This window comes from Pistacia vera, unplaced genomic scaffold (genome assembly GCF_008641045.1).
Source record: "Pistacia vera cultivar Batoury unplaced genomic scaffold, PisVer_v2 Contig217, whole genome shotgun sequence".
NCBI classification, from domain to species: Eukaryota; Viridiplantae; Streptophyta; class Magnoliopsida; order Sapindales; family Anacardiaceae; genus Pistacia; species Pistacia vera.
In genome coordinates, this window is record NW_022196021.1 from 27,421 (window position 1) to 51,670 (window position 24,250).

Sequence of the window (24,250 nt, forward strand, 5' to 3'; positions counted from 1 at the left end):
TTTTGTATTTTAATAAAACAAAATCTCAAAGGTTTACTCATCAACTACGCCAAGCTTCCATCGTAGAAAACAAATTTTTGTAACTAAAAATGCGACTTAATTAATTTTGAATAATTAGACGGACTTTGGACTTTTCTCAATTCATTATTTTCTATTGACTCCTCACCACGTCCATTATTCTCATTTTAATTTAAATTATCCAAATAATATAATTATATTTAACTTACATAAAAATAAAATAATATAGTGTGATTACGATTTCACAGTCCTATGGAAGAATATTAATGGGAGTGGCCAAGTCAATAAGACAAATAATTAGTGATGTAATAAGATAGTCTAATACAAAGCCATATAAATAAGGCTGGTTACATATATTCTTGATGTATTACTTGCATGATTCTAATTGATTACGCAAATGCAATTTTTAAACTGTTTTAGGTGAAAAGTAATTGTCATGTTAAACTCTAGAGAACCTTCTAAATCTACTCATTGTAGTTTCATTATAGAATTGCTTAAACAAATGATGATTAAACAGATCATTATGTTTTGACCAAAATAAATAAATTAGATAACTAACTGAACTATATACTATAATTATACAATAAAGTATAATGTTTAGTATAAATAAAGAGCTAATCAGCAATCCCCCTTTTAATCCAAATATGAAAATTAAAAATGGAAAAAAAAAAAAAACCAAGTGCGGGTCAAGGAAGGAAATCAAAGAACAAAAAATTAAGAACGCGGTGTCGTTTTTATTGAGAAATAAATATTTGATCATTGACCAAAACCTATTCACATTCTCATACTATTCCATTAAATTATCAATTCCTATTCTGATTCTTGTACGAGGAACACAATTCAAAATCAGGCCGAATAACATTTTGACCCCCAATCTATGCGAAAAATACATGGATTAGTCGATCCTAAATCCCAAGTCTGATTTACAAAGAACAAGTTTAGTGCTTTCTCTTTCTTTTAAGTTTGAACTGGTCAAAGTCATCGCGGTGTAGCTGCCTCGCGATGACCTCCCATCTCTCGGTAATACAAGAAACAAACACTCTATATAATGCAGATAGAAAGAAACTTACTTCTTGCAAATCATCACAATTATCACTCTGCTAATCTCCGCTCCTTTGCTTCATTTCCTCCACTTTTTTCGGCCACTTTTGGAAAATTTAATATATCCCTTATTGAAAGTCCTTTACGGCTGTTTTTGTAGAGGAAAACTAAACAGTTGATCTTCAATGGATAAGGAACTTGTTAAAGAGCGTACGTTGGAGAAAACTCCGACGTGGGCTCTTGCCGTGGTGTGCTTTGTCCTGATTGCTATATCAATCTTCATCGAACATCTCATTCACATGGTGGGAAAGGTGAGAAGAAAACGAGTTCCATAATTCCAAGTGGTTAGATTATTGTTTTTGTTTAAAATGAATTCAATATAGCATAAAAAACTGAATTAAATTCTTTCACTCTTTTCTCAGTGGTTGAAAAAGAAACACAAACGAGCTCTTTATGAAGCACTCGAGAAAGTCAAAGCAGGTAATTAACCATCTGAGCCTGCACTTCTTTCCAGTTTTAATGTTCATTTCAGTATGTAACGAGTGACTAACGATATTTAAATATGATCCTGGTAAAATTAACTTCAGCACGTCCTGACTAGAAAATTTCCTTTATTTTTTTGGTTTAGTTTATTGAATTTTTTTGTTTGTTTGTTTGTGCAGAACTCATGCTCATGGGATTTTTATCCTTCCTGTTAATGGTTCTACAAGACACGATTTCTCAAATTTGTGTTCCAAAGAGCGTCGCAGACAGTTGGCAACCCTGCAGCGAAGAGATGAAAGATAAAGTAAAGGAAGGAAAAAATTATGATAAATGCGCGGAAAAGGCAAGAACAAAATTGTTTCTTTTATTTCTTTGAATCTTGTTCACATAGTAATTATCTTTTTAGATAAAGTTTCAGTCTTTCAATGGTGAAATTGAATGTGAAGTTAATATGTTGCAGGGCGGTAAAGTTGCATTCGTATCTGCATATGGTATTCATGAGCTACACATTTTCATCTTTATATTGGCTATTTTTCATCTTTACCATAAAATTTCTGGTAATTTTTCTAACACAAAGTTGTTTATGCCTTCAGGGTGCTTACACACATTCTCTGCAGTTATGTGACACTGCCACTCTATGCTTTAGTGACACAGGTGAGAAAAAAGAAAAAAAGATTTTCATTTGGAAAAGTAGCCAGTTTCTGATCTATCAATCAACTTATGTTGTTTTATTTGATTCCGCAGATGGGTACTTCAATGAGATCGACTATCTTCAACGATCGAGTAGCAGAAGCGCTAAAAAGCTGGCATCACACGGCAAAAAAACAAACAAAACATGGCAAACATTCTGAGACGACAACGCCCTTTTCAAGCAGGCCACAAACTCCAACTCATGGAATGTCCCCAGTTGATCTCTTGCATAACTATCCTAACCGCAGCGCTGACAGCTACCATCCTTCGCCCCCGAGACCTTCCAACTTCGATAACGAACGATGGGACCCCGAGAGCCTCCACTTGCATTCCCCTAACCACTATGAAATCAGTGAGTCTCACCACCATGGTGATTCAGGTGCCAGTGAACAAGAAATGGTGGCAGTGCCAGAAACAAGCTCAATGCAATTGCCTCCGGGACCTCGCCCCGTTCGGACGCAACAAGAAATCAATATGGGTCGATCGGAATTTTCGTTCGCGAAACGATTGAGCTGATAAGATTAGATTTGGATTTACAGGTCCCAAGTTGATAGTCATTATCACGTGTTCACTTCTGTACATGACATAACCTGGAGCCTGGAGCCTGCATAAAAATAACATTTAGGGATTACTGGGTATAAGGGGGTGTTTGTGTAAGTAAAACTAGTTTATAAATTTTAAAATTAAGTATCAGTTTGATTATAACTTTTTTGATCTGATAAGCAAATATATAAATAAGTTGGGGGAAGATATTTTTTATTTTTTTTTCTTTTTTGCTTATAAGGTAGTTTGGCTAAGTATATTATCACATTATCTTTGTTTAATTTTAAAATTCTATAGTATATCTTTGTTTAATGTAATACCCTTTTTAGTCATTTTATAATAAAACGTACTTATAAATCATATTTTACCAAACACATAATTGCTTAAAATTTCAAATGTTTAAAGCTAAAATTAACTTATAAGTACTTATTATTTATAAATTAATTTTCATAAGCTCAGACAAACAACCCTAAATATATAAGTCCGGTAGATACCTGTTATTTCGTTTTGTGCATTTTTCAGTTAGTTGTGTATTAGTTAACTGTTAATTGAGTTTATGTTAATTAAAAAATACATAAATATAATATATATATTCTTTTTACTTGCCCAAATAAAGTGTTATGTTTCTTTGGTCAAGTCAACCATAAATAGTAGACCGAATATATTTAATATTTGATTTATTTTTTCTGTATCTCTCTTACTTCCTTCAATTATGGACTTATAATGTTCTTTTTTTCCTTCTTGCGAGTTGCGACAACAATAACGGAAATGTTGATAGAATTGCCTAAACAAAATCATTATGTTTTGACCAAATAAATAAACTAGATAACTAACCGAACTATATACTATAATTATACAATAAAGTATAATGTTTAGTATAAATAAAGAGCCTAATCAGCAATCCCCCTTTTAATCCAAATATTAAAATAAATAAAAACTAAGTGCGGGTCAAGGAAGGGATTAAGGGAAAGACTGAGCTGCAGCGAAAGCATTTATGGAGTAAGAAAATCCAAGAACAAAAGTTTAAGAACGTACGCCGTGTCGTTTTTATTGAAAAAATAAATATTGATCGCTTGCCAAGTCTAATCTCCCAAAACTTAAGAAAACCTATTCAAGTTCCTGTACAAGCGACACAATTCAAAATTAGGCCGAACAACGTCTCATTTTCTGTTTGACCAACTTTGACTACTAAAAATTCTAGTTTTTCACTTGTTTTCAGTATTGGAAGAATAAATATTTTTAAATATAATTACTAATAAATTGATGGAAAATAACATTTAACAACAAATTAAGAAAATGATCAAATATAAAAAATTAATCCTAAAATGTTCTTCTAGAATCATAAACTTAAACTCCAAGTGGTTGATCTAACCGGCAAGAAGGTTTGTTTCCTTTATTGACTTATTGGTTTCAAACTTTAGTACTACCTACCATATTTATGACTTACCTTATAATATTAGATTTGTAAGATATTCAATGAATTCTGAAGATTAGTCGAAATAAAAATAAGCTGGTCTGAAGACATTGGTCATTGGAAAAAAAAAATCATAACTTATATATATGAGGTGAATTGATAAATTGCCCTTTTATGATTAAGATCAACGTTTGAATTCGGAAAAATAAAAGTAACAATGGGTGTTTTGGAAACCAAGGGTATTGTCCTTTTGGGATAGATTGAGGGTAAAAATGCTATTCAGCCTTTAAAATTATAATCGGTGACAAAAAAGTTAAAAAAATATAAAATGAGACAGATATTAACCACGTAGTCAACCTTCATGTTGATATAATTATATTAAATTTTAATTTAGTTTATACTGTATATGGATTGAATTTTATCATTTATACAAGTCTGATTTACTAAGAACAAGTGGAGCCTTTCTTCTTCTTTGAACTGGTCAAAGTCGTCGCAGTAGCTGCCTCGCGATGTCCTCCCTGCTCTCAATAACACAAGAAACAAACACTCTATATAATGCAGATAGAAAGAAACTTGCTTGTTGCAAATCATCACCAATATTACTCTGCTAATATCCTCTCCTTTGTTTCATTTCCTCAACTTTTTCCAGCCACTTTTGGAGACTTTCATCCCTTTTTGAAAGTCCTTTACGACTGTGTTTGTAGAGGAAAAACGAAACAGTTGATCGTCAATGGCTGAAGAAGCTGTTAAAGAGCGTACGTTGGAGGAAACTCCGACGTGGGCTCTTGCCGTGGTGTGCTTTGCCCTGATTGCTATATCGATCTTCATTGAAACATCTCATTCACATGGTGGGAAAGGTGAAGAAAATTACCAGTTATTCTTGATTCATTTTACCATATTCCAAGTGGTGGATTACTTTTTTTTTTTTTAAAAAAAAAAAAAAAAACTGAATTCAATATAACATAAAAACTGGATAATTTCTTTCACTCTTTTCTCAGTGGTTGATAAACACAAACGAGCCCTTTATGAAGCACTCGAGAAAGTCAAAGCAGGTAATTAACCATCTGTGCCTGCACGTCTTTCCAGTTTTTGTGTTCATTTCAGTGTAACGTGATCCTGGTAGAATTAATATCAGGACGTCCTAGACTAGAAAATTTCCTTTTTTTTTTTTTTTTTTTTTTCGGTTTAGTTTATTGAATTTGTTTGTTTCTTCGTGCAGAACTCATGCTCATGGGATTTTTATCCTTCCTGTTAACGGTTCTACAAGGACCGATTTCTGAAATTTGTGTTCCAACGAGCGTCGGAACACTTGGCATCCCTGCAGCGAAGAGATGGAATAAATAAAGGACGGCAAAAACGATGACAAAGCTGCGCGCAAAGCAAGAAAAAAATTGTTTCTTTTATCTTTGATCTTGTTCACATAGTAATTATCTTTTTAGATAAAGTTTCAGTCTTTTATGGTGAAATTGAATGTAAGTTACATGTTGCAGGGCGACAAAGTTGCTTGGTATCTGCATATGGTATCATCACTACACATTTTCATCTTTATAGGCTATTTTTCATATTGTCTACTGCATCACCATCTTGGCTTGGGAAGAACCAAGGTAAAATTTGCTTTCTCTTTCTCTCCTTTTTCTCCCTAATTATGTCTTCTTTTTTTTTTTTTTTTTTTTTTTCTCTCTCATATCTCTGAATGTTTTTAATATTACAGATGAAAAGGAAAGTCTGGGAAGATGAACAAAGACTTGAGTACGACTATAATGGTAATAATTAATTGTCCATCAAAATTAAAAATCATACTATAAATTATGTTACTGGGTGTTCAATGTTTTTAGCTGAGTAATTAAATTTATTAATTTATTCTACTGAAATAAGATTAACAGTTAGATATGAAGTCGCTTTCTTTTAGTTTAAAAGCTGATTCTTTGAAGAGATGTGGACATATTAATTAGGTGAAATATAAGGAGGTGGTCCGGCTCCAATTATCTTTGGTATCATAAATAACAATTTATCCACTGCCGTCGTGTTTCGTTAGATTTGAGAGTTTAACTTAACGGATTGAATGAAATGTGTTCCTCAGATAACAAAACACTAACAAACAGTGACTATAGGGAAAATCGTTATTTCAGAAACCTGAGGGAAGATTTTTTAGTTTATGATACTTGTGGGGAAATTTGTAATAAACTTAAATTATTTTTGCTGGGTTTTGTGTTGACTTTATGTATGTTAAATAATTAGGTGGAGTTAGTCCTGCGGAACCTTGCGCAATTATTTTGATTAAAAATCATATATTAATTAAAATTTAATTTGTTGACTTGTTTATTACAGATCCAGAGAGGTTTAGATTTGCAAGACACTCATTCGGGCGTAGACTTTGACTATGTGGAGCGAGTCATCATTTAGCCTGTGGATTGTAAGTACCAACTATTAATAAATTTTTATTTTTCTATTATATCAAATAAAAAAAATATTATCCAATCTCCTGTTTCATCAGGTTTGCTTCTTCAGACAATTCTTTGGATCTGTTCCAAAGTTGATTACCTCACATTGAGACATGGATTATCATGGTAACATAAAAGACCATTTTTTAATTTATTTATTAATAATTTCTCAATTAATTTCCAAAATGGAGCTCAATTTTTTATGTTAAATAATTGCAGGCACATTTGGCTCCTGGAAGTGAAAAATTTGATTTTAATAAATACATCAAGCGATCACTTGAAGAGATTTCATAGTTGTGGTGGGGATCAGGTTGGTACTACTGTCTCAAAATGTTAAGCCTATAAATACATCTCTTTATATATTTTGTTTTTTTCTGCAAATTTCTAACTTTTGTTTTGTTTTTGCAGTCCTATTCTTGGTTTGTTTCAACGTTGTTCCTGCTCACCAACACAATGGTAATTTTGATCAAATTTCAATTTGCTAATGATTTTTATACTTTTCTAAGAGATTTGACATAAATGCTCTTTCTTTTGTGAACAGGATGGTTTGCGTATCTTTGGTTACCTTTTATCCCCTAATTGTAAGCACCAAACACAATTATCCATATTCAATTATTATTAAAAAATTTATGTTACTTAGAGGATATTAATCTGAACTGGAAATTTGCAGATAATCCTGTGGGTGGTGCGAAGCTACAAGTAATAACTAACTGGGGCTACGGATTCAAGAGAGAGGCGATGTGGTGAAGGGTGCGCCGGTGGTGAAGCCAGGCGACGATCTTTTCTGTTTGGACGCCCACTTTCATCCTCTTTCTCATTCACTTGGTTCTCTTTCAGAATGCATTTCAGCTCGCCTTCTTCATATGGAGTCGGTAAGCATTGTTCAGAAAAAATGAGGGCTTTGATATATACGTATATATATTTTCTCCTAAACATTTGATTTATTTTGCAGTATGAATTTACCATAAAATCTTGCTTCCACACAGAAAGAGGAATTTGTCATCAGAATCCAATGGGGTGAGTTTCATTAAAATGACAAAGAAATTATGCAGCTAGTTTAGGCCATTTCACAAATTTCTGTAATTTTTCTAACACAAAGTGGTTTATGCCTTCAGGGTGCTTATACACATTGTCTGCAGTTATGTGACACTGCACTCTATGCTTTAGTGACACAGGTGAGAAAAAAAAAAAAAAGATTTTCATTAGGAAAAGTAGCCAGTTTCTGATCTATCAATCAACTTATGTTGTTTTATTGATTCTGCAGATGGGTACTTCAATGAGACCGACTATCTTCAACGATCGAGTAGCAGCAGCACTAAAAAACTGGCATCACACCGCAAAAAGAAACACAAAACTGGCAAACATTCTGCGGCGACAACACCCTTTTCCAGCAGGCCACAAACTCCAACTCATGGAATGTCCCCAGTTCATCTCTGCATAACTATCCTAACCGCAGCGTGGCAGCTACCATCCTTCGCCCCCGAGACCTTCCACTTCGATAACGAACGATGGGACCCCGAGAGCCTCCATTCGCATTCCCCTAACCAATGAAATCAAGTGTTTCACCACCATGGAGATTCAGGTGCCGTGAACAAGAAATGGTGGTCATGCCAAAACCAAGCTCAATGCAATTGCCTCCGGGACCTGGCCCTATTCGGACGCAACACGAAATCAGTGTGGGTCGATCGGAATTTTCATTCGCGAAGTGATTTAGCTGATAAGATAGATTTGGATTTACAGGTCCCAAGTTGATAGTCATTATCATGTGTTCATTTCTTGTACATGACATAACTCGGAGCCTAGAGCCTGCATAAAAATAACCTAAACTGTTATTTTCATTTTGTGCATTTTTCAGTTAATAGTTCTTTTAATTAAACTTTTCTGATTTACATATTGTAAATTTGCTTTGGCCTTTGTCTTCATCAGACATTTCAATATTGGGTTAAATATCACTTTAATTTTGATGAGATCTGGGAAAGCACATGTAAAATCATATACAGTAAAAAGAAAATTGAAATAAAAGTATATTATTCAATTTAATGGTTTTGATATGTTTATATTATATCATGTTATTTTTTTCTCAACTATAACACGAAATACAACTTTATATTATAAAATTTATTAAAAATATTTTAAAAACTATACCAAATATCATTAAATAATTATAATATTGATTAAATACATAATTATCTTTTTAAAAAAACTTATGATAATTGCTTCTTTATTATTATTATCTTATCTTGTTTCCCTTTCAACTAACAACAGATCACGTCGTGAGTCGTGACTGTATTACGTTATTTACTTAATTAATTAATAAATAAATAAATAATTAAAATATGCTGACTAACACTCACCGCCACTGATCAATAAAAAAATAATTATTAATATTTAAAAATTAAATAAAATAGAATTAAATTTTGAGAATATTAAAACAAATGCCATCAATAATATAAGATAGGTAAGTCCTAAAATTTGCTGGTCTCTCTCTTTAAAACTAAACCAAACAACAATATAACTCGTCATCATTAACGACAATAATCATCCACCGTTTGATTGGTGATCGTAATCGTGATCATGGAGGTGCGTCCAAATCAGACGGTCTATGATTCATCGATCCATCAGCGACATGTACCTGCCGCTGCATCCAAGCAGCCTGTAGCTGCTCCGAACACTGTCGATTCAACATCCGTTTCTCAGAGGTTATTTCTTTCTTCACTGAATTTTCCATCAATTTACCAAGAATTTTCTCAGCTCTTTGTTTGGTTCGCGAGAAAACTAGGAAAAAGAAAATTATATATCTTGTGTTTTTGTTTCCGGATAATTAGTTAGTGAGTTAGTTCTTTACTGAATTTTCCGTTTGGTTCGCGAGAAAACTAGGAAAAAAGAAAATTATATATCTTGTGTTTTGGTTTCCGGATTATTAGTTAGTGAGTTAGTTCTTTACTGAATTTTCTGTTTTGTTCGCGGAAAATTTCTGAGCTCTTTGTTTCGCACGAAAACTAGGAAAGGAAAAAAGAAAAAAAAAGAAAAGGAAATTCTATATCTTATGGTTTAGTTGTTGGACGAGTTGTTGGTTAGTTAGTTAGTTGCTAATTTTCTGTTTATTCCTGAGAAAGCTTAGGAAAATTTTGGAAGTAAGAGATTGCAGAAGACAATCATGATTATCTTATTTTTATTTTTTTAACTGGTTGAAATAGTGACGGTAAGTACTAATCTTGTCTCTGTTGGTTCTCGAGAAATTATTGAAAAGATACTAAGCGTGTGATTTTTGTGTATTGATATTTTTTTTTCTTGGCTTTACTGCTCTTTCTCATAAAAAGAAAAAGAAAAAAAAAGGAAATTAAGAAGAAATATTGAGGTTTAGTCAGTGGTGTTTCTTTTTTATAACTTGTTTGTAGCTCAATTATACTATTTCATGGTTTTTATCTATACTTTTTGCAGGCTGCAGAAGGAATTGATGTCGCTAATGGTATGTCTTTTTTTTTTTTTTTTTTTTTTTTTTTGTTACTTGCGTTGTGTGTAATGTTGTGAGACAAATCTAGAAGTGATTTACCTGTTTTAATTTCTGGTTTGTAACCTTGATTGATATATATACTTCATTCTTAAAATATATTTAATTTACTGTCATTTTGAATTTGGTTGTGAGTTTTGTAACAGAAGCATCTCTTTCTTGATCTGACAAGAAACCTGGCGATTATGTCTGCTGTCATCATTTCATTTAGTTTCTAATGTTCTTTATACGTGCAGATGAGTGGAGGAGACCTTGGAGTCTCAGCTTTTCCTGAAGCCGAGAGCATTTTCACTTGGATTGGCACAATTGAAGGCGGGAAAGGAACCATGTATGAGGGTTTGTCATACAAACTTTCTTTGCGGTTTCCCTTGGACTACCCTTTCAAGCCACCCCAGGTCAAATTTGAGACTATGTGCTTCCATCCAAATGTTGATCAGTTTGGCAACATATGCCTTGACATCCTCCAGGTATTATTCACCTTTATAAAAAAGGTTCTTGTTGAAACTATGTGCTAATAAACTCCATGAAAATGAGAGAAAATAAATGCCTTAATCTGTTTCAGGAATTTTGGGCAGATTATCTTTGATGATCTTATGGACTTCTGTATCCTGATTGAGATAATATCGGTTGGACACAACAATCATTGATTTGTATATAAAACTTATGACATAGAAGTGTTTCAGTCAATCTTTGTGTAAGAGATCAAAGTATTTAAAGAGTTTCACTTCCATCTCGGGTGAAAGTTCAAGGAGATATTTCTATGGTGTTGTCCAAACCCAAAAAACATGTTGAATTCCTGGAATGTTGTGGAAGTTTAGTATCTTTTGAAGTGGCATACTATCCAATTTAACACTAGTATATTGTAGGAGATGGTACCACCATTTGTTCACTGTACTTTCTTAGTTTTGCATATGTTTTATTGTATGGCATTGGATTCTTTATGTTCTGTTTTAAACATTTTTCTCTGTGAAGTTAATTAAATTATCTTTATATGTTGTCATAGGACAAGTGGTCTTCGGCTTATGATTGCAGAACTATTCTTTTGTCCATTCAAAGTCTATTAGGAGGTTTGCTTGCTCTTCCCTACATGTTTTCATCACATAACTGATGTTCTTGTCTTGCCTAACCATTAGTTCTCACTTGCAGAGCCTAACCCAGAGAGTCCTCTCAACAGCTACGCCGCAGCTCTTTGGGGCAACAAGGAAGTTGGTACATTTTTTATCTTCATCATCTTGTATATTTTAGGGGTATTTTTTTAATTTAAATATAGCATTTTAAACGGAAATGAGCTTTAAGAACATTTTCTTGTTCTTTTTGGATCAATCAAATAAACTTCAAATTTCCAAACCTCCTAATCATTTAGTGTATGTAGATTCTGTGTTATTAAACGCTTGGAGAATTTTTAAGGTTTTTGTGTGCAAATCAGAACCTACTTTTGGTTTGCCTTTTTTTTTTCATGAGTTTGCATTAGGTAATAAAAAGTATCTATGTTATATACATTTTTTCAATTTTTTTTTTTTTTTAATTTTCTCGGTTTTCCTCTTTATTTATTCTATTTATTATTTTTTTTCTGGCAGATATAGAAAAATGGTTCACAAACAGTATTATGTGGAGAAATAATTGAGAGCTAATCCGAACGGCGGAAGGACAAGGAATGTAGATTTAAATAGCCATGCAGCGTCTGTGTAAAGCTCAAGTAAGGGTTTGATTCCATTTGGCATTTGGTACCCATGTCTCAAGAATATCGACCTATGAATTCACATCATTGTTAAATGGTACATATTCAATTACACAAGGGAAATTATATCGCTCTTTCTATTTATCAATGAGTGAATATTTTCCTTTTGTAATTGCAAAATAAAGTCTACATAATGTCGCAAATTAATTTAATGGGGCTTCTTGTTTCGTATGATATCGGGCACATTTAAAAATTGTTAGCATTTGATAATTTTTAGAAATTGTAAATGGTTATTCTCTCCCACCACGGTGACTTATTGTGCCACCAAAGTCAAGTGTGTATTTATTGTAACCCCGTTGATGCAACCCACATTTTTATGTTATTTATTACATTACATTATATTTTCCTTAAGCTTTAGTTTATCTTCTTTTAAATGATAGGAAGACAATTTGATCAATTTGGTCAATAAATAATATTATAAATGATATAATAACTAAGCCAAAAGCATGAAAAATTAACTACGCCCTGAAACGACAGTATAGAGCAGGACATTTCACAAAGATAAATATGACAATACTACGGCCTTGCTCTATTCCTAAAAATTAGAAATTGAATATTTCATGTTCTGATTCACTTGATGAGAATTAAAATGCAATTGAATAAGACTCTCCTAAAACTATTCTGGTTATCTTTCGAATTAGTATCGTTCCTTCAATATTGTCTTTCAACTAGTCCCAAGGGACCTATTTTTAATAATTCGAAATCTTTTCTCGAATTGGCAATCCTAAAAAGATTGATACATGCAAGAAGTTTAAAAGCTTGATAAATTTTCCCAACCCAACTTTTCTTTTAAACACCACCAGATTTTCTCCATAAAGAATTTACAAGAACGAAAAGTAGAAGTGTCTATCAAACTATGTGTGCAAGTACAGGCACCTGGCAAATAGGGCAGGCGTTCTTCATTGACAGCCATTTCTCGATGCATTCTACATGGTAATCATGAAGACAGTTCTTCACTGTTCCGATCTCATAATTGTCATTGTAGTCTTCCTGTGAAACAAAATAGAAAGCAATGTTAATATAGATCAAAATGAATTAAGAAAAAGCATCTACAAGATCCTAACCATAAGAGAAGCCTAGTTAAAAACAATTTGCATATGTAGTGTCTCTTATCACAAAATTGCATCGACAATCATATGATAATTCTAATCATATTTAAGCATCCAAATAAATTGTGTTAGAAGCTTCACAAGTCATAACTATCTTATAACACCTGTAGATATTATGCTTTTGAATCTCAAAAGCTAATCCGATCATTTTCTCGGTAATGAGGGCAGGGAAATTATTTCTTACCAGGCAGATGGCACAGGTTCCTTCCTTTTTGTTTTCATCCAGATTAGAGTATGATGTCTTTGCTAAGCACTTTGAAATTCCATATTTGGACAATCCAGTGCTCACATTCCCTATCCTTTCTCCGAGAGCTAGTAGTTCCTGCATGCAGCCAGTGATCAGTCTGGATAAAATAATTGAACAATAACAGAGAACAGTGTAATATCAATCAGATCAAAGTTACCTCGTAACTCATGTTGTCTATGTCTAGCCTCATGTCCCTATACTGGTCAAACATATTTCTCGTAGTATATAAGGATGAGTAATTCACCATTATTTGGTTCTGCAAAGATATAAGACAAGTATGTCAATAACAAACAAAAAGCATGCAAAGCATAATTACTACACATATCAAATAACATGATAACATCGTCATCAGCATCTAGTATCTCTGAAATGGCAATTCCCAAATATGTTTGGCATGCCTCAACTCCCTTGAGCCCATTCAAATGCCACTGCTACTGGAGTATGTTTTATCAAATGAAAATACATAAATAGATTTATGAAACTGTTGGCCCAAACAAAATGGCATTCCAACAATGCCATACATCATGTATCCTAGCATGATTCTTATTATCAACATATCTGGAAAAGAAGTCTGGATAAATGTGTATTTTATTTATAGTATAGAGATAAAGGCTACAAATGTATATAGCACTTCAACTGCTAAATTATGTAGGAGCATGTATAACAATTAGATACTTATCTGCAAGGCCTATTACATCAGGGACACATAAATAATAAGATGCTAAAATCATGAAGCTCGAGGCTCCATTATATTCCCATGAGCACACATCTCATGCAATCAACAAATATATAAATAAAAGGCAACTTACCTCAGACCCCACTTGGTGATGTGCATGTGCTGCATTTGGCAAAGGTTGAACACTCTCCAAAGCTACCCTTGACCGTATGTCCCAGTGATTACTATGCCGGCCTCCAGCAGAAAATGGTGCACAATGAGAAGAATAAGATTCCAGGAGATACTGCAGACCATTTTCTGAGGGAGCTGTTCCTTGTCCCCAATGAGCGGTACTTAGACCAGTTCCATATGAAGGAATAGTTTGTGGGTAACTATTGCAGTCCTGCCTTACAGCCTGGGCATGGAGACCAAGAAGTTGACTTGGGGGAAAAAGCGGATTTCTGTTTGAATTGGAATCATGGCTGTACCCAGCAATTCCTCTGGCAGAATTATGATTGATCCAAGGTCTGACGGCAGAGCTTCCTGCATTTTTTTCAAGTTTCTTAGATATAGCAAACAAAATGTATATATAAGAATCAGGACAATTTGCACTGACCCAAAGTTTGAAAACTTCCATGTGCAGCAGAAAATGCAGCAAAATGGTTCTGATTGTAGGCAGTTGCATCTGCATTTGAATAATAAAGAGGTCTTGAATAATAATGATGATAAAAACATTCTGATTGGTATGTTCTCCTTGGATCGACTTCCAAATCAGGTCCATATCGCCTTCTCACATTCCTGCAAGGGTCGTCATTGTGAATTGAGAGGCTGAGACCCCTATCTTGAGGTAAGCCCATGGAACTGAAAGGATAATTTTGATAACTTGAACTTGGTTGCTCAGGCTGAAACTCAAAACGGTTAGAGGAACTTCCTGCACCATAATAGTGTCTGCTTGTGCTGCCTCTCTCACAGGCCATATACGTTTCATGCCTTCTTCTTTTCAGTGGTCCTCTTCCAGTGGCACCAGTGTGATCAAGTGTACCACTCACAACTTTATGCGAAGTGTGCAAGTTGGAGCGATCAGAATAAATCTGGAAAGCAGTTTCTGCTGCTGGATAAAACCTCCCACAAGCTGGAAATTGTGAGGAAAAATCATAAGATTGGCATGAAAGAGGAGCATGCTGATTTGGACCCTCAAATATAAGACTGGATGAAGAATGCACAAATGGCCTGAATTCCAAGTCTCGCTGTGAGGCAGAGTATGGTCCATGTGTTTGAATATTTTCCATCGGATAAATAGAACCAATTTCTGGAGCAGCAGCTCTTCCTGCCATGCCACATACAGAATAAAAAACAGTCCTTCAGTAGCTATAATAATCATAAAATGATTCAGAGACACCAATAACATGTGGAGATTTAGTAAATGCTAATGCTAAAATTTGAAAATATAGTTCAAATTTCATATGGACCACAAGTAAAATTCTCAAGTTCATCATATTGACACCAAAAGCTGAGAGCACCATAATCAGTAAATTTGACAAATCACCAAAGGAAAAAAAGATCATTTAGTGAACTAAGTACAAACAAAATCAATCAAAAATTCAAGTCTCCAGATGCATATGAGAAGTTGAGAACATTAGGCTATTTTACCACTTTGGGGCTGATGATGGCCTTTCTCAAAAGCTTGTGATATGTTAGATTGATGTCTACGTTCCATAGCCCTTTATGGTACAAGCTTCAGGTTGTCAATCCAGAGTAAGAGCTCACCAAACTGCACAAGCGAAAACCATCCTTGGACATTAGCCCCAGCTGTAACCTTAATTGATACTCATAAGACCAGTAAAAAATATATAAAAAAGAAAGAAAGAAAGAAAGAAAGAGACCACTATGAAAACATGTTATAGAAGACTATCGTGAATGGAGAAATGAATTTTTTTTTTTAAAAATCACCCAAATAATTAGAAGAGCAGACTTTGATGACCACTATAAACAGATGTATGAAAGGATATGTAAGACAATAGACAAAATAAAATCACATAACATGAAGTTCAACATTTGTACTGCAGATTGTCTGAAATTTAGAAAGCATGCATTTATTAAAAGAAAGGAACATTGATAAAGGTTAAGCTTTAAAAAGCATATCAATTAAACTTTTACTTTCTTTCTCTTGAAGAGGTTGACTGAAGCAGCTTAACTTAACAAACACGGAAAAAATAAACATCTATATCATAATACTAAAGCAGATGCCCCACACTCAAGCTTAAGTGGCTAGTGATAGGGGTTTGAGATAAATTTTGGACAAATCTTATCAATTAAAAACAGAATAATGAGAAATCCAGGCCATAGAAAAAAACAATGTCAGTAAATATCAAGAGATCAGAGAGTATATTCGCTTCAAACGCAGGGGAAAACAGAACATTATATCATGTTAAAATAATCATCTCAGTAAGAGATTACTGTCAAGAGAACAATAACCTGACCACAGCCTTCTCACAATACTGCATCCTAGAATATTCACCACCGCAAATGACATGCACCTTGGCGCAAAGAGTAATGTTGGATTCACCTTAGTCATAATGCAACTTAACGACATAAATATGGCTAAAATCTCCAAGGTAGCAAGATACATGTTTGATTTGTTGTCACAGTGCAAAAAGAGATTCCATGATTTTCCTTCATATTAAGGTAACATATTTCTAGAAACCGCTATGCTCACCAAGTGAAAATATTGGTTTTAAGCATGCTATTGCATTAGTATATTCAAATAATCTTGACATGAACACAAGATAGGAAATTCAAAATATGTTCCTCCACTGAGCGGTAAGGCAAAAGCGCCTGCTGTTAAACACCAATTTTGTAATTCAGATACATGCTACAAAGATGAAAGGTAAAACTATCAATCTGCCAAATAATGGGTAACCCTTCTGGTAGTTGGTAACCAACTAATTCTCACCAGAAAATATGTGAATGAATAGAAACACTGTGTCCCTTCACAGGAATTATTGGAAATAAAAAATTATAAAACTACAGAAAGAGCCAGTGAGTCAACATATCCTAATTATTTGAGCATGTGTTACAATGTCCAGAAATCTTGTTCCTACAGTAAACAAATAATTAGACAACAGAATAAAGCAGAGTTGCCAAAAAATTGCCAGTAGTTCTATGCTACATCTTAAAAAAAAACTGTTTAGTTTAACATACTCTATAGAATGCAGGGCAAGAGAGTCTAGTCGGAAGCCAATTCCTCCTTCACCTGAGTCTGCAGATAAACAAAAAACTTGAAAACCAAATGATGTTTCAGTTAAACCCATTCAAGAAACAACACTATCAAAAAGGGTATAGCAACGCCATACATGAACAGGTACTAAGTCGGCTGCCTAAATCTACAAAAGGGTAAAGAAATCCTAGAGAACGTAAGAAAATTATGAACAACATGTATGTCTTCATGAAGCCCTCAAAATTAGCAAGTTAATGATACTGAAAAACCATGATCACAAAAAACTCCAGACAAAATTATTATGAATATCACATAGTTTGTTACAGCAAAGAGTCTCATGGTTCCAAGGAAATGACAGGCATAATTTACACATGAAATGCAAGACCTCTCATAACTTTGTTCTAAGAAAGCCAATTTCACATCCTAATTAATTTAAGAAATCCATACAAGTGACAAAAATAATGTCATCTTATGAATGATTTATTTTCCACTCCCTCAGACTTGTTCTGTTGACATGATTTCCTTTCAATAAATAATTACCTATTCCCATAGCTAACTGACAGTATTTTCTTTTCTTTATTTGCAGAAAAATCATCACAACTTTAGAAATAGCTTTGTTCCTCACAGCAATTTTACCAATCTCGAAGCACATTATTAGTTCACTACAAAAAATCAGCTATCATCCAAATTCTACTATTAAGCATGATTTGCCATGTAATCAGCTAACTATGTCAAGAATAAGTTGTGGTCACCACAGCGCAGTAATGTGGTTGCAAATCTATCATTTCCCAAAGGTACATTTATAAAATCAAAACTATGAAAACTACTCAGCATAATTGTACTGAGACCTGATATGAAGACACAATGGGTTGCATTTTCTGCAATGTAAACCTATATTAGTCTCCATTTCTGTGAAATATCTGAGTTGTATAGCCTCTGGAGCATTAAATCAAAATAGTGTAACTCTTGAGACCATCTCCATTCCTGTTTTACCTTCATCTTTAGCTTCACTAAAAATCTTTTCACGATGACAGATATGCAAAACCAAGCTTTGCCCTCTCCCCTCCCACTTTTTTACTTTTTTTGGCTAACAAAGCAACTGTTATATGTAGAGAATTGATTTACTTTACGCAATTAGCACATACAACAGTCAACGCAAGACAATTCTTTATCCAAAAGCTGGACAAGTCTGAACAATCTTTTAGAGAAAAGGGACTTTTATTAGAATCAAAAAAAGTACATTTACAATAAGTGAGGAAAACATGTCCTCCGGAAGAAAAATTACACACACAGTGAAGCTTTTATTTAATAATTTTGCGTTACAAACCTCTTTCAATGAGGAATGAGGAAAAACAGTCGATTCTGAACAGCATGTATACCAAAGACAATTAAGAAAGAAACCCCAAATTCCCCACATGGTCTTGAAAATCCATCAACATCTATAATCATCATTTCAAAGGCCTTAGGAAGATCTAACTGACAACTGTATCATTCCCCTCTACCCTAATTTTAAACAGCCTCTCAAGGTCCTCAAATCAAATTCTATAAATAACAATTTTGAAGAGTCCACCAGGACCTGTAAAACTAAAGAAGATAAAAAAAAAAAAAAAATAGGAACAAGTTTCTTCTCTTTATACTAAGCACCAACTTTGCGAGGCCCAGGTTAGGAATTTGGCACCAGCAAACATGCAAAGGAAGTCCAAGAAATTTTACATGCCACAAACAGCACAGCCTTAACAACGCTTAATGAACGTTTTGCATTCGTTAACTTAAATGAGAAGTTTCGTTCACGATGTTATGTGGTCTGTACCTAGCAAATCCCACAATAATGCAACAATCTAGCTCAAACCTTAATACTTCAACCTTGGCAGCTAGTCAAGTGTGTATGCTTTTCCGTCAGAATCTCATTATAATAAACAGCTATCTCAACTTATCTTCCCAATTCTCACTACAGGAGTGCAATAAATTGATCAATCATACAGAAATTAACAAGCTTGTCTAACTCATCATATCATATCAGAACCCAGAAACCTTTGTCAACCTTTGACTTTCATGCAACTTAATAACGTCTTGAATTGCCAAAAAATTATCCTTCCAAAAGAACCGAAAAAAGAAAAAAGAAAAGCAGTGAGCATTTATATCAAATCGTAAAATTCCAACTCTCAAGCAAAAAAATTTACAATCATAAATAAAAACTGGTTCAACAATCACCATAATAAGATCGATTACAACAGATTGTGCACTCGGTATTCCTTACCTTATTTTCAAACACAAGATGTGTATATATAAAAATAGTCACGGAGAGCATCATGATACACATTATGTTGCATAACTGTGCACGTAACATAAAATTGACATCCACAACAACAGTTTTCTCTGTTTATATACCAAATTCTAAAACAAGAGGACTCCATTACTTCAAAAAATCATCAGAAATCTCCTTCGAAATAATGAAAATCATCGTAAACCTTAACAATGTGAAAGACCTGTTCTGAAATTTTAGGTTAAGATATGACGTCTCCGCCTCATTTCTCACATACACATACAACACCTTAAAACTATTGCCTGTATATCACGTAAAACGTGAAGAACACCAAAATCAAAAGGTCAATCACAAAATAAAAAACAATTCCGCGCGAAATAAAAGAATTTATCGTACTCACGTGGACGTAATCTTCAAAATATAAAACAAATATTACCGATCAAATTGAGAAAAATCTGAAATTTTGTGTTAACAGAGATCGATTGATCTGCCATTCGTTTTGATCATCAAAATTGTGAGAGTTTTTACCTGGAAGCAAACCTTGACTATTTGATTCAACTTTGACACGAGACGGTCAGAAGATCCGACAGCGGAGACCAGAGGAGAAGGATGAAAAATACAATTACAAGTGGCTTTTTGATTTTCCGATGAAGAACAGGATAGATAGTGGGGCCTTTTATATTGAATATAAAATTTTGAATAGGCGGGTCGTTAAAGTCGGATACGGAAAGAATGTATGAGCCTAAACTATAGGCCGTTAGATTTTGATTTGAAGGCTGTTGATTTCGATCAAATCTAAGTACGCGAGGGTGCTTTAGGTATTTGAGGACAAGGTGATGCGCTGTACTTAAAGGACGTTGTTGAATTGTGTGCAGGCTGCACAGCAGATTTCTTTATTCGTGTTTTAAATGAAGGAAAACTTGGAAAGCAACTCCCGAACTCCGGGTACTAATACGTGTCTGTCTTGATTCGCGGTCAAAGAATGTACGAAAATATATATTATGTAATTTTTTTATTTTTTCGAATAAGATAATACTGTTCAAAATATAAAATTATAAATTTTAGAAAAAGCAATGTTATTGTATGTATCTAAAGTATGGGAACACAGAGATTAAATTTATGGAAAAAAAATAAATAGAAATTTTTAGAAATATATAGAGATTTAATTCAATAAGCATTTTGTCCATATTCCATAGAATGGCTGTTATTAAAATCTTAGACTATTACCATTGACTGCCCCGAAGGTAAATTCAATTTCATTTGTTCAAAGAGATGTTCACACAAGTATGCGGTGTCAACGGCCTCAAACAAAACCAAAAAAAAAAAAAATAAAAGAGAAAAAAAAAAAAAAAAAAAAAAAACAGATAATAGACATATCTAAGGGCACTTTTTTCGGTTCTATTCTATAAATATTGAGCAAGGGCACAGATGAGATTCATTGCGAGATACCACGACTTATAAAGTGGCAACATTTGTACTATGAGGGCCATAGTCCACGGCAAATTGCAAAACAAAACTGTCCACCAGAATCTAGAAAGAAAGATTTATCTCCGAACACCGCACAACATCTGAGGTTTGTCAAGGTATGAACACTTTTGCATTGGTCATTTAGCTTTAATCGTCAGTTCTCACGCTCTCAGACATTCTCCGAAGCATCATCCTTTTTGGACTCCTCTATGCTCCGTGCGGTGGCTAACTTCTCAGTTGCCAATCTTTCCTCCAGTGCTCTAGCCCCTCTTTCTCTGCAAGCGAATGTCAATGCGAAATCAGAAACTACAAAGTCCATCGCTTTCCCTCCCAAAAACTATCTTTAGGTAGAATTACCTAACTTTTTAGGTTGGGCAAACAGTACTGTAGTTCTGTTCTAAGCAGTAAGCAGCTAGTTGTTTTCTATAAAATTCGTTGTATTTGTAGTAATTTTTCACAAGCACTCTCCAACCAGGTCAAAAACCTACTTTTTATATATATATGTCCTTTTATGCACACAAATCGGATTGTGTAACATTTTGTATAGTTTCCAAATGAAATTGACGTATTTATCATAGCTCCAAGACACCAGAAACGTTACCTTCTCCTTGATGCCTCAATAGGGTCAGAACCAGGCAAAGGGGCACCTCCCAAGGTATGACCATGACCATCACTAGAATTTTCAGATCTTCCACAGAGCATCCGATGAAATATTGATGCAATGGGATCGATAACTGGTCTGCTTGGAAGTAGAAAGGAACATTAAAGAGTGACATGGATTAAAGACTTAAAGCGAATTGTCATGAGATAAAGATACAAACAGGAAAGAACACGCATACCTAAGAAATTCAGGGAAGAAAGAAGAGAATGCAAAATCATCACTTGGATCACCCCTAAGTTTTGTTTCTGGTTTTCCCTGCATGTATCTCAGGTAAATCCAGCCGATATATGTGCCAAATATTAAGGTTGGAAGATATGCCGCTGACTCTGCTGTCAAGAAGCTAATAACAATGGATAGCAGAAGCATAAGAGATGGCAACCACTGCAAAATATGGAAAGAGGATCAGGATGAGAATGTGAGAGGCATCTCTTTAACTTGCAGAAATTCCTATCTGTTAAAAAATTGTGCACCTTTGCTTTTATTTTCAATAGAGACAGCTCCTGGTCAGGTATGATCTGCTTGATGCCAACCAAAAACCCAGCAAGAATCCCATGGAAGCCAGAAACAGGCATGTAGCTTCACAAAGAATAAAGAGAATAAGCAATTACAAATCCAGAAAAAGGACACCAGAAAATAAAATATAAAATAGTCCAGGTATAAAATATTATTACTAGTTTGAATCCTCAAAACATCAATAGTTTGAATCCTCAAAACATCAAATAACACGCAATTGATAAAATTATGCAGGAGTGCAGATTGATTTTTGTAGATTGATCTAGGTTTATCCTTAGGCAAATTATTGTATTACAATTTAAAAGAAACAAACTGCAACATTTATTGCCAGTCTGCACGTCAGAGGCAAAGAAACATCAATAGTCAAATTCAATATCTTGTTTCTTCTATCTCTATGCCACCATATGGAGTAAAAGATTGGTTAGATATGCCAGAAAATAACATTAAAACACAGAGGAAGACAGAAAAGGTAATTATTGAATGGAAAAGGCTAACATAGTACGTACAGGTAACTCTCCTCCCTTGTTATGTAGTACAAGGCGATTGCAGTAATGAAAACACATACAGAAGTTAGAAAGTTAACTATGAAGATGAACTTCAGGAACTCCTTAGAACCCCACACAGGTTCAAGCAACTTCCCCATGAAGAGGAGACCAAGGGTGCTGACCACCACCTAGAAAACCAATGACCATTATTATCACTTTATATAGATAATAAGAAGAAAAGAGACATTTGGGAAAGTAAAATTAAGCAGACCAGGTAAATATTTTACAGCAAAAGAATGGCATACCCCATGCACTGTTTGCTCAATGTAACCAGCTGTTAAGAGATTCCAAGCAAAGGGAATTGTCCTGCAAATAAACATTTAGTCATTGATTACTTGAAACCTAAAGCGCTGCAATTGATATCATTCTCCTCCTTATTTCCAAAGGAGGGTATGGGATAATCAACTGTAGATCTATTCTCCTTTGGGTTACATATATCACATCACCGAAAGAAAAGGGTAGTTAATTTGCAAAACCATTCCTCCTCAACAAATTACAACAGAAAAAGATTTCCAAGGAAAAAACCATAAGAGTCTGACATCCTTTACCCAGGAAATCATGAATTTACATCACGATCAACCATACAAACAGGAATCATATTACATAAGTTGATTCTTATTTTCTCATGTATTAGACATAAGCATCCCTTCTAATTAAGATTGGCATTGAGTCCAAAACCTCAGAAATCAATCTTTAAAAACATTTCTTTATCAATTACTATCCTAAAATTTATTAAAGACCTCCACTTTCTGCCTGTATTTCAAACCAAGCAAGTTCACTACAAGCTGACTTTTCTTCATATATTGACTTCTATGAAGTTCTCTCCAGCAGCTAATAAAATTACAACAGAATCAATTAAACGAAGAAGCGTTGCACATCTTTAAAATATAAGCTAGCACAACTAGCTATACTTTAACTTATAATAACATAAATTTATCATCAATGCTCGTTACCTTTAACAACTGACAATCACTTCAATTCGAATTCATAATCAGATTAAGATTTACTAAAAACCTAATTCAAAACTTCACAAACAGATCCAAAATGAGCTTACCTAGCAGGAATCAGAGCAAGAACAGAAACCGCCGCAGGTAAAACCTGAACTAAAATGTGGCCGCAGACAAGCACCACCGCTATTCCCTTGCAAAGCTTAGTAAATCCAGTGAACAAGCCCGCGCTCTGCAACATTAAAGCAAAACACTTGGAAAATCAATAACAAAACAATTTCATTCCCAAAAAAAATTTTGAGATCTGATTGGAGCGGAACTTACTGCCGGAGAACTCATGATTGAACGGTGGGCGTTAATTCGGAAGTATACGGCGTTGATCTAACGAGTTCGATTAGTTTGAATTTCTTTCTTATTTTCGTATATTTAAATAACTTAAGGGGAAGGGAAGGTCGTTGTACGGTTTTTTCAGATCGCAGAGGGCTGGGCGGAGAGAGTAAGGTATATTTGTGATAATAATGTAATATAAACGCCTTGTCTTTTACGTCGTCGTTTGACTTAAAACTTTCTTTTTTTAATTTTATCTAATGCGATTTTTTTCCTTTAACTTTTACTAATACTTGATTTTGACAATAACTAATCACACATGAGAAATGCTAAGCGGACTCAGAAGTCCCACGTGATTATGAAAGTATTTAGCTTAATAAAGGGTGAAGAGCAATGTTAAAAGTGGTTTGGATGCTCATA

The 24,250-nt window shown here is 34.1% G+C and overlaps 3 protein-coding genes, 1 long non-coding RNA gene and 1 pseudogene across 6 annotated transcripts; 2 read left to right on the forward strand and 3 right to left on the reverse strand.

Moving 5' to 3' along the window:
- The first annotated feature begins 1,081 nt into the window (after positions 1 to 1,081).
- LOC116130064 lies at positions 1,082 to 8,530 on the forward strand (annotated as a pseudogene).
- Positions 8,531 to 9,094: 564 nt separating this feature from the next.
- Positions 9,095 to 11,549, forward strand: LOC116130084 (probable ubiquitin-conjugating enzyme E2 C). The gene is made up of 5 exons (XM_031415832.1): positions 9,095 to 9,329; positions 10,072 to 10,099; positions 10,378 to 10,608; positions 11,145 to 11,208; positions 11,288 to 11,549. The coding sequence occupies exons 1-5, from the start codon at positions 9,205 to 9,207 to the stop codon at positions 11,398 to 11,400; spliced, it is 561 nt and encodes a 186-aa protein (XP_031271692.1). The 5' UTR covers positions 9,095 to 9,204; the 3' UTR covers positions 11,401 to 11,549.
- A 1,078-nt stretch (positions 11,550 to 12,627) lies between these two features.
- LOC116130080 (E3 ubiquitin-protein ligase MBR2-like) lies at positions 12,628 to 15,239 on the reverse strand. Its single transcript, XM_031415828.1, has 5 exons — positions 14,507 to 15,239; positions 14,045 to 14,433; positions 13,393 to 13,491; positions 13,173 to 13,310; positions 12,628 to 12,869 (listed from the first exon to the last, which is right to left on the reverse strand). The coding sequence occupies exons 1-5, from the start codon at positions 15,222 to 15,224 to the stop codon at positions 12,729 to 12,731; spliced, it is 1,485 nt and encodes a 494-aa protein (XP_031271688.1). The 5' UTR covers positions 15,225 to 15,239; the 3' UTR covers positions 12,628 to 12,728.
- Positions 15,240 to 15,554: 315 nt separating this feature from the next.
- LOC116130111 lies at positions 15,555 to 20,009 on the reverse strand. Of its 3 annotated transcripts, none has more exons than XR_004127998.1 (3): positions 19,899 to 20,009; positions 16,366 to 19,672; positions 15,555 to 15,661 (listed from the first exon to the last, which is right to left on the reverse strand). It is a non-coding gene; the product is annotated as an uncharacterized LOC116130111 (long non-coding RNA). The 3 variants fall into 3 exon arrangements; XR_004127996.1 differs by having other exon boundaries at positions 19,771 to 20,009; XR_004127997.1 differs by having other exon boundaries at positions 16,366 to 16,987; positions 17,092 to 20,009.
- A 771-nt stretch (positions 20,010 to 20,780) lies between these two features.
- On the reverse strand, positions 20,781 to 23,981 carry LOC116130087 (rhomboid-like protein 19). Its single transcript, XM_031415834.1, has 8 exons — positions 23,828 to 23,981; positions 23,611 to 23,735; positions 22,802 to 22,862; positions 22,518 to 22,684; positions 21,969 to 22,074; positions 21,677 to 21,879; positions 21,439 to 21,576; positions 20,781 to 21,112 (listed from the first exon to the last, which is right to left on the reverse strand). Exons 1-8 carry the CDS (start codon positions 23,840 to 23,842, stop codon positions 21,007 to 21,009), a joined length of 921 nt encoding a protein of 306 aa, XP_031271694.1. The 5' UTR covers positions 23,843 to 23,981; the 3' UTR covers positions 20,781 to 21,006.
- Between the last annotated feature and the right edge of the window lie 269 nt (positions 23,982 to 24,250).

Excerpts from the sequence above, each read along its gene's own strand:
- LOC116130087 (XM_031415834.1), bottom strand. Across the intron at positions 22,685-22,801 it reads TTGAGCAAACAGTGCATGGG|GTGGTGGTCAGCACCCTTGG; the intron begins GTATGCCATTCT and ends TTGGTTTTCTAG. Across the intron at positions 22,075-22,517 it reads ACAAGGGAGGAGAGTTACCT|CTACATGCCTGTTTCTGGCT; the intron begins GTACGTACTATG and ends TTCTTTGTGAAG.
- LOC116130080 (XM_031415828.1), bottom strand. The coding sequence starts at position 15,224 with ATGGCAGGAAGAGCTGCTGCTCCAGAAATTGGTTCTATTTATCCGATG. Across the intron at positions 14,434-14,506 it reads TGGAAGTTTTCAAACTTTGG|GAAGCTCTGCCGTCAGACCT; the intron begins GTCAGTGCAAAT and ends AAAAAAATGCAG. Across the intron at positions 13,311-13,392 it reads TAGACAACATGAGTTACGAG|GAACTACTAGCTCTCGGAGA; the intron begins GTAACTTTGATC and ends GGCTGCATGCAG.
- LOC116130084 (XM_031415832.1), top strand. The coding sequence starts at position 9,205 with ATGGAGGTGCGTCCAAATCAGACGGTCTATGATTCATCGATCCATCAG. Across the intron at positions 9,330-10,071 it reads TCAACATCCGTTTCTCAGAG|GCTGCAGAAGGAATTGATGT; the intron begins GTTATTTCTTTC and ends TACTTTTTGCAG. Across the intron at positions 10,100-10,377 it reads AGGAATTGATGTCGCTAATG|ATGAGTGGAGGAGACCTTGG; the intron begins GTATGTCTTTTT and ends TTATACGTGCAG.